This window comes from Rhinoderma darwinii, chromosome 4 (assembly GCF_050947455.1).
Source record: "Rhinoderma darwinii isolate aRhiDar2 chromosome 4, aRhiDar2.hap1, whole genome shotgun sequence".
NCBI lineage: Eukaryota > Metazoa > Chordata > Amphibia > Anura > Rhinodermatidae > Rhinoderma > Rhinoderma darwinii.
In genome coordinates, this window is record NC_134690.1 from 13,051,022 (window position 1) to 13,061,454 (window position 10,433).

Sequence of the window (10,433 nt, forward strand, 5' to 3'; positions counted from 1 at the left end):
GTAGTTATATTCTTGTATATAGGAGCAGTATTATAGTAGTTATATCCTTGTATAAAGGGGGCAATATTATAGTTATTATATTCTAGTGCATAAGTGGCAGTATTATAGTAGCACAGCTGGTATAAGTTATACATCTTCTTGTATATAGTGATATGGAGCATGCTGGTATAACCTGGGTATCTTCTGTATATAATTATATATGTACAGCTGGTATAAGTTATACATCTTCTTGTATATAGTGATATGGAGCATGCTGGTATAACCTGGGTATCTTCTGTATATAATTATATATGTACAGCTGGTATAAGTTATACATCTTCTTGTATATAGTGATATGGAGCATGCTGGTATAACCTGGGTATCTTCTATATATAATTATATATGTACAGCTGGTATAAGTTATACATCTTCTTGTATATAGTGATATGGAGCATGCTGGTATAACCTGGGTATCTTCTGTATATAATTATATATATACAGCTGGTATAAGTTATACATCTTCTTGTATATAGTGATATGGAGCATGCTGGTATAACCTGGGTATCTTCTGTATATAATTATATCTGTACAGCTGGTATAAGTTATACATCTTCTTGTATATAGTGATATGGAGCATGATGGTATAACCTGGGTATCTTCTGTATATAATTATATATGTACAGCTGGTATAAGTTATACATCTTCCTGTATATAGTGATATGGAGCATGCTGGTATAACCTGGGTATCTTCTGTATATAATTATATATGTACAGCTGGTATAAGTTATACATCTTCTTGTATATAGTGATATGGAGCATGCTGGTATAACCTGGGCATATTCTTAAATATAAGTTTAAGTTTTATTTTTTTATTTTTTACAAATGACAAATTACAGGCCAATAGGACAATCCAGGAAAGCTGGGTGACAATCCATGTAGCAGTTGTTTCTTACCCATCTTTCCCAGAAGGAGATATTATTCGCGTTTAAACATTTTTTAGTTGTCATTGCTTCCGGCATATTTTCTATATATTGGGCACTGATGTTGTAATCTGGGTTATGAATTAAAAAAATAAATAAATTATGAGCCAAAAACAATCTGATTATAATATACAATCCTGTGTAATTACATTGTAGCAAACTAATCAATAGATGATGTCATATAATGTGATCATGGAGATGATTTTCTCGCCTCGTGCTGATGATAGCTTATAGGTGAAGCCTTTTTATTTTTTTCCTGATGTGATGGAGGAAAAGGGTTTCTATGTGACATCATCCTTTTCCTACATGTGTTGGGCAGACTGAGCATCCCCAGAATGATACTGCCCAATCCGAAGCTTTTCCAGCCCAGCCAATGAGAATGCTTAGAAATGATGTCATGGGGAGAGCTGAGCATTGGTACTGATGCTGCCTCCATCTCTACGAGGGATTTAATTCAGGGAGTTGATCTGATCGGAGCACAGTTTTCTACCAGACAAAGGTGAGTGATGCTAAGGCTTTACATTAAACAGGGGCAGATATACTGCCAGGCCATTGCAAATTTTTAACCAAAAAAAAATGTGGCAAATTTTTCCCAAATTTGTTATTTCATTTCATTGGTTTTTTTCGAAATTTTTTGAAAATCTTCCATTATTGTAATCCCTAATGCAATGAAAACAAAGCTAAGCAAATGTATTATTATTCTTTGTTTTACAAATATATCATTTTATAAATCAAAAGTCCTTTTTAAAAAAATTATTTAATTCATTCAAATAATTTTTTTTTTTAAATTTAACAAAAAATTTGCGTTTTGGCTGTTGATTAACATTAATTGTTGCTGTTTGTTATAGAATATAATTCAATATTTTTTTTTACCGTTTGCGGTGTATATTGTGTGGTTATTATATTACATATACGCTAGACAGGGGGTTGTATATATGATCACCTGTGTGAATAACATATTCGGTAGGGGGGCAGGGGGGTGAATAGGGCACACAGCTGGGTGTAGCTTTGCTCAGAGATCAGAAACAAACCACATGTGTCGTGTCATCTATTCAATTCACACTGAGATGTCTGGGAGACGCCGGTAGACATTACCTCATTGTCTGAAAGGGTTAAACTGACAATGAGGAAATGCTGTATAGTTAACCACTTAAGGACCGGAGAGAACTGTGTTGTCATTTAGATTCCAATATGCTACATTATTTCCTCCTATTGAGGTACATTGTGCCTCAAGCCTCAGTGATTTTCCTCTTTATGTGTGAATCCTTTTCTCCTGGTAGACTGCGTGATACATTCTCTGTATATACCCCCTACTATTCGCAATGCGTGACACCCAGTCTCTGCGTACGACCCTGTTGCTTATGTCTGCTCCAATATTTTATAAATAAAATTAATCTTATATGATGATGAGAAGGATACAATGTATAACGTACATATAGCAGTGATGTCATTGTAGGAGGAAGTAAGAAACGCAATAGTGCCCCTTCTCCCTCCCCCCTACCACAGCAACCACAGCATGTACTAAACTGTCAGGCACATTATAAGAAGTACAGGGACCATCTGCACTGCAGTCCTTACTCACATGAACTAATAAGTGTCCTACTTATCATTGATGATGTCATCGCCTGGTGTTTTCTGCGCACTATACTAGATAGAGGCATGAGGCACAATGTGCCTCATACACTATGTAATCTGTAATGATATAAAGGTATACATAAAATCAATGCAATACATGTTTTGGTTCCTATATGCACAATGGAAAGGCATTTTTTGTTTGCTACATTAATATGGAGGCAAATATACCCTATAGGTACCTTATAGTAACCAATGACATCATTGAGGCATGAGGCACAATATTCAAACATTGACTCACCTAGCAAAGCTATACTGGAGGGCAACATGCCATATATGTATCCTCTATCTGACTGACCCTATATACCCTAGTATATTCTAGTATATACCCTACATACCTTGTATGTCACCAAAAGCTTTATGGCCTTAAAGGACCTCATAGGAATGTCCAAATTGTGCCTGTTTTTCATTCGTACAGTAGATTTCTGCTTCCATATGGAAATAAACAGGAAAAAACATAACAAAAAAGAAATAAATCAGAAAACAATACAAATGTAAATCAAATTTAGGCAATTTTACCAGTTTTTATTAACTTTTGAGGCAAATTTATAGACTGGACCCAACATATAAACATATTTTGGGGGGAAAAAAAATCACATGACCTCGTTTACTCTGATCAGTAGCACATGGCATGTAAGTCAGGTGACAAGAGGTTGCCATGTGACGGCTTATGATGTCACATTCGCTTTACACGCAACTTCCGGAGGTTGGTTTACTTTACCCACGTTACTTTAACCTGGGCAATGATTTTATGTTTGTTCTTTAAAAATGAATTCAAGAAAGTAAAAAAGAAACGTAAATGCTTTATGTGATATAATAATAATAATAATAATAATAATAATAATAATAATAATAATAAAAATAATAATAGTTAATAATAATAATAATAATAGTTAATAATAATAATAATAATAAAAATAATATAATAATTATAGATACTATAAAATATATTTATAATAATACCTGATGTTCGGGAAAAATGAGATTTTTTTTATTTTCAAATAAATTTTCAAATAAATTTTTTTTATTTTTTTTTCATTTTCTTTTTTATAAAAGGTTAAAATATATTCATAATGTACTATTATATTTCTAGTATAATATCTAACAAATCCAAATCTAAGATATAAAAAATAATGTACAAATAATATATAAAAAATAACATAATAAATAAAATACCATATCAAAATAAAAAAAAATATCTAAAAATCATTCGTAAAAACAATATAAAATGATTTATAAAAGTAATTTATAAAGAAACTCTAAAAAACTATATCATCTAAAAACGAAACAATTTAAAAAAAAATGTATATAAATGAAGTAAAAATAAAAATTATTTTATCACAATAAAATAGAAATATATGAAAATAATTGTAAATTGTAAATAATTGTAAATTAAATTTGTTTTTTTTATTTTTATATATATATATAGTAAATGACGCAGCTTTTATTTTTTAAGACCTCAAACATCTGGATCTATATTAGAAATATCCTATAGATCAATTGCTTCTAACCTGAGACCCCCCAGATGTAGATAAACTACAACTCCCAGCATGCTATTGTCAGGGTATGCTGGGCGTTTACGGTTTACTCCATCTGGGGGGCCACAGATTGGAGGTTGCTGATTATTGAATGCTTTATTCTCTGTGTATGACTCTGGGATATTTTGCTCCTGATAAAGTGACATCACTCTTAGATGCGCCTGTTTATCTCCATTGAATGAATCACGTTTTCCCTTCTGGCACAAGATCCACCAGAAAGTGCTTAACCCACATTATGTGGCACAGTGCCGGTCCTGCTGAGGACTGCGGAGGACAGATCATGTATTGTTACCATGTGATTGCTGCTCTGCATTGGCTCCTTCCTTTGTTTTGTGGTATAAATAAGAGACAGGACGCACCAGGATATCCTGATACAAAGCGGGGGCACTTCTAATATAACCACAAAGAGCATAGAGATGGGAGCATAAGAATCCAAAAATAACATATCACCCCCAATAAAAACCTAAAAAAAAAACGTGCATATGCCTCCTGCATGTAACATAAAGGTATAGATAAATACAAAGAATAAATATAAATAACAGGTAGCAGGAGATCATATATGTTTTCTGACGTAGCTCAGAACATTGTCATATTGGCTCAGAAAATCTATCTATCTCATATCTATCTATCTATCTATCTATCTATCTATCTATCTATCTATCTATCTATCTATCTATCTATCTCATATCTATCTATCTCATATCTATCTATCTATCTATCTATCTAATATCTATCTATCTATCTATCTATCTATCTATCTATCTATCTCATATCTATCTATCTATCTATCTCATATCTATCTATCTATCTATCTATCTATCTCATATCTATCTATCTATCTCATATCTATCCATCCCATATTTATCTATCTATCTATCTATCTATCTCCTGTCTATCTATCTATCTATCTATCTATCTATCTATCTATCTATCTATCTATCTATCTATCTATCTATCTATATATCTATCTATCTATCTATCTCTCATATCTATCTATCTATCTATCTATCTATCTATCTATCTATCTATCTATCTATCTAATATCTATCCATCCCATATCTATCTATCTATCTATCTATCCATCCCATATCTATCTATCTATCTATCTATCTATCTATCTATCTATCTATCCATCCCATATCTATCTATCTATCTATCTATCTATCTATCTATCTATCTATCTCATATCTATCTATCTATCTATCATCTATCTATCTATCTATCTATCTATCTATCTATCTATCTATCTATCTATCTATCTATCTATCTATCTATCTATCTCATATCTATCTATCTATCTCATATCTATCTATCTATCTATCTATCTATCTATCTATCTATCTATCTATCTATCTATCTATCTATCTCATATCTATCTATCTATCTATCTAATATCTATCCATCCCATATCTATCTATCTATCTATCCATCCCATATCTATCTATCTATCTATCTATCTATCTATCTATCTATCTATCTATCTATCTATCTATCTCATATCTATCTATCTCATATCTATCTATCTATCTCTCATATCTATCTATCTATCTATCTATCTATCTATCTATCTATCTATCTATCTATCTCATATCTATCTATCTCATATCTATCTATCTATCTATCTATCTATCTATCTATCTATCTATCTATCTATCTATCTATCTATCTATCTATCTATCTATCTATCTATCTCATATCTATCTATCTCATATCTATCTATCTCATATCTATCTATCTCATATCTATCTATCTATCTATCTATCTATCTATCTAATATCTATCCATCCCATATCTATCTATCTATCTATCTATCCATCCCATATCTATCTATCTATCTATCTATCTATCTATCTATCTATCTATCTATAGATCATTTTCATATATTTTGTCGTTTAAAAGTGAAGACAAAACAATAAAAATTTGCAATTAAACTAGGCCATACTTTGACTGCAGCTGTTTCTTGCCCCAGTTTATCAGCTGTTTCTTGCCCCAGTTTATCAGCTGTTCAGAACTTAGAAGAGTATAAATATTATTCTGTAGAACATCTGGGGATTTGTAGGTATCTGATGAAGACGACATCACAGGGACACCAAACCCTCAGATATTAGAGGAGAGTTCAGCTGAGGACAGGACACGATTTCTCTCACTCTGAAGGACGTGATATTGAAGAGATATTTCTAGAACTAATTCTAGGTTAAAATAAATGTATTTGAATGTGGAAAATGTATGTATCATGTGTCTCCAAATTTCTGAATTGTCCTAGAATTGATTTACTTTTTTCATTAATAGGTAATATACCTCAATCAATTAACTTCAAAGAACGTCAACCAAGAACCTCAGCATCATGACTCTTGCAGGTAAGGCCCGGCCTGTATTTCTCACATAGGCAAACATGGCTCCAGCCTAGGGCGCCATCGTTTATGGAGCCATCCAATAGGAGACAAACTCTTTGCTATTAACATGCAATCCCATGTAGTATCCTGCAGGTGTCACCCTTTCTATCCCAGTCTATATAAATACCATTGACCTATTTTTTCGTGTGAACTTGAGCAATAATCTGGATTTTATTTGTGCCCTGCAGCCTACAAGGAGAAGATGAAGGAGCTTCCTCTAGTGTCTCTTTTCTGTTCCTGTTTCATCTCCGATCCCTTAAAGAAGCAAACGTATAAATATGATGGTGAGTAGCCGCTGTATCGGGGAGGTAGGACTAGTTGTCGACAGAATGGGTCCTTGAACAGAAATTGCTCATTACTGTCTTGCAAACTCCCCAGAAACCAATGGTCATATTACTAGGAATTAAGCAACTGCTCCAAAAGTCCAGGGGCAACCAATCAGATTAAAAAGCTAATTTGCTAAATTTATATTGTAGACCCTACACCATTCCCCCAAACCCCAGGAACAATTCACTGACAACTGGTTGAGTAACATTTTCTAGCACCCTAAGCAGTTGTCAGCTCCCAGCAGCAAAGCTATAGGGGGTGCAAAGGTTACAGTCGCACCCAGAGCCTAGTTTCTGAGGGAGCCTAAAGGTCCCTTAGATATTTAAGAGGACATCAGTATTACTGTATAATGGAAATTTTGCAAATTTTGCATTGGGGCCCAGGAGATTTAATTTACATCTCTCTTATTTCCCTACCTCCAAGTAGAAGAGGACAAGGGATGGCCTAGTTTTGACTGAAGTCCCACCTAGAATAGGGCAAGTTTGAATCTCCACACTGTACTTCGAGACCATGGAAAGGGTGGATTATGTTATCAATGGTTATTTCTAAATTCTAATTTAATTTGTTGGGGGTTTTATGCAAGCAATTCTTAACTTTTACCTCCCTCCTCATTACAGCAGACACTGTGGACCTCACGTGGTGCGTTATCTCAGACATGGAAGTCATAGAGTTAAATAAGAGAGCCTCAGGACATGCTTTTGAAGTCATCCTAAAGCCACCTTCATTTGATGGAGTGCCAGAGTTCAACGCTTCCCTTCCCCAGCGACGAGACCCATCCCTGGAGGAGATTCAGAAAAGACTTGAGGCCGCTGAAGAAAGACGCAAGGTGAATAGATGTTTCCATGGACCAACTGGACCACAAATGTACCCAATAGCATCTTGTCATTTGGCATCTGTCATACAACGTCCAGTAGGAAACCATTTTAGGTTGATTAAAGGTCTCATCAGGTGTTTGACAACCCCTTACACAATGGATCTTGAAGGAAAGTTATCTAATATTAGTTAATAAAAACCTGCTTGGGACTCCTCCATTACTAGCTATAGTCAAGAACCACATTTGGTACAGCTCATAATGAACCATGACATGGATGTCCATTGATGTCCATGAATGCACTGATATGTTCTTCCTGTAGTAAACGGGGGAGAGGTTTCTTCTCATGTCCTGGTTCCGGAGGGGAACAATCCCTTTAAGAATGCAGATCTAATACCGAAAGATCCATAAAGTCTACACTGTAGACCATATCATGTTGTGGCAAAAAGGACTTGGGGCCCCATTTTTGGTAAGAGTCCCAATGACTCAATTCATCACTATATGGTTATCCAGGTAGGAAAGTCTTTAGTTCTATCATGTGTCTTTCAAGCCTGAGGAGGAATATCTTTAGAACATGGCAAACACCAATCAAAGGTCTACCTGGTATATTCTAAATTTCTACATTTCCATCACTAATTTTCTAAATTTCCATCACTACTGGCAAACTTCAACTCAGTTAGATACGTCTTACATCAGGAAGGCTAACATGACTACACTTTTGCTTCTTGTAGTGTCAAGGGGCCGAGCTCCTCAAGCACTTGGCAGAGAAAAGGGAACACGAACGTGAAGTGATCCAGAAAGCGATAGAAGAAAACAACAACTTCAGCAAAATGGCCAAAGAAAAACTAACGCAGAAAATGGAAGTCAACAAGGAGAACAGGGAAGCCCACTTAGCTGCCATGATCGAACGTCTGCAGGAGAAGGTTAGTTAAAGGTTAGTTAAAGTGGTAATAATGTGTTCTTCACGTCCATTCAAGTCAATGTCTTATTGTGAACCCAAATGGCCAAGTGGTATAGAGTCTTCACAAAGTCTCATAGCTTATGCTAAATTGTTCTATACCTGACGACAATTAAAGGAATTTTCTAGCTATAGACATCGCAGCATGACCCAAACTCTTGGGTCAAAACTTCTAAGTCAAGTTGTTGACCAACAGTTTTCGTGAAGGTGGCACCTAGATGTCCATGACATCTCTTCCATCATGTTACCTTCAGTGAAAATGGTGGTCTTACCACAACAGATTGGTCACTTGGACGTGGTTAAACATCAACTATCATAACATTTTTAGTATATTACAACCATGATTTGTAAACTCTAATCCATGGAGATCAATAGACCAGTTGTTTGGTCCTGTAAAGTGAGTAGACGTATCTCATTGACTTCTGCTCTGAGCTCGCGATCATCTCAGCTCTTACAACCCCAGTTACCATTAAATGAGGCACAGTTGCACATTGACATTGAATTTTTTTTAAAGCGCCATCCCTAAAAATTTTTGATTTTCACGTCTGACCAAAAACTTCACAAAATCATTGGACTACCTACTGCGTTTTATGGTGTGGCAAGTCATCCGATGGGTCTAAATGGCAAATCAGGAGATCGAGTCACTCTTCTTCACTAATGAAAGTAGAAAGGTAGAACATCTTAATTATCTACGACTAACAAGACTATTATCTCTTTCCCAGGACAAACATGCAGAAGAAGTAAGGAAAAACAAAGAACTTAAGGAAGAAGCTTCGAGGTAGAAGGTGATGCTGATGATGACTTTCACAATTTGGACTGAGGACCCCACGAGGTGCCAGAGCGGCGCAGCACAATGTTAAGCGACTGAGACTCTCTTCTGCTTTATTTGTTTGTGAATGTCAAGAGATGACGGCAAAGCCACCTTTTTTTAAGACAGCTTAGGGCGGGCATTGGGATGATGTAACGGGAAGGGTTGGCCATCTCATCTGCAAGTCCTAAAGAGTTAAACCCATCAACCCAGCCTTCGACATTAACTTCATACCAATGCATTTATTCAGAATCTATAGAGCAGCTTTCTGTGATGGGGAAAGCGCTGGTGGTATAAAGGCTACTGTAGCGCAGATGAACCAACCAATCTCTGTGTCTGCTATAGACCAGGCTGTTTATTGGCACTAATTTTCTATGTCTACCATTATGTCATCAATACATATGTTAATATCAGGTTATCCTCCTGCCTCTGTGTCTTCACTCAACCATTATAACTCTACTGAATTCCTCACGAAGAACAACTTCAACCCATTGACACAAAATCCCGTACATGTATTTGCCGCACAATCCGGTACATGCCGGTCCTTCTGATCGCATGGGCACAGGAGCTGTGCTCTTCCGATCACTGAGGGAGCCGAACTGTGACTGACAGCCAGGCTCCAACTACAACGGACAGGATTGGAGATAACTCAGATCCCGGCCATTTAACCCCTTAAATGCCGTTGCCTATAGCTACTGCGGCATTTAAGGGGTTTCAGAGGGAGGGGACTCCCTATGTCACCCATCGGCGGCCCACGATCGGTCGCCAATGGGTTGCCATGTTAGCGGGGGGGACTAACTATGGCCGCCAGGTCTGCCATGGCTGTATGGCAGTTACGCCAGGCCTTATAGGCATATTAAGTATACTAAAGCATTTTTTCCATAAAAAATATCCATATTACACCATTGTAACAATCAGAACAATGAAGTTGACATGTTATTTAAGGTGCATGGTCAATACAGAGTTAAGGCTTGGGCTACACGACTATTAGTATTGCACAATGGGAT

The 10,433-nt window shown here is 35.9% G+C and overlaps 1 protein-coding gene across 2 annotated transcripts; it reads left to right on the top strand.

Moving 5' to 3' along the window:
• The first annotated feature begins 1,357 nt into the window (after nt 1-1,357).
• On the top strand, nt 1,358-9,844 carry STMN4 (stathmin 4). Of its 2 annotated transcripts, none has more exons than XM_075860832.1 (6): nt 1,358-1,458; nt 6,419-6,486; nt 6,711-6,806; nt 7,467-7,675; nt 8,392-8,594; nt 9,341-9,844. In XM_075860832.1, the coding sequence occupies exons 2-5, from the start codon at nt 6,474-6,476 to the stop codon at nt 8,590-8,592; spliced, it is 519 nt and encodes a 172-aa protein (XP_075716947.1). In that variant the 5' UTR covers nt 1,358-1,458; nt 6,419-6,473; the 3' UTR covers nt 8,593-8,594; nt 9,341-9,844. The 2 variants fall into 2 exon arrangements, with proteins under 2 accessions (XP_075716947.1, XP_075716945.1); XM_075860830.1 differs by having other exon boundaries at nt 8,392-8,583.
• The last annotated feature ends 589 nt before the right edge of the window (nt 9,845-10,433 follow it).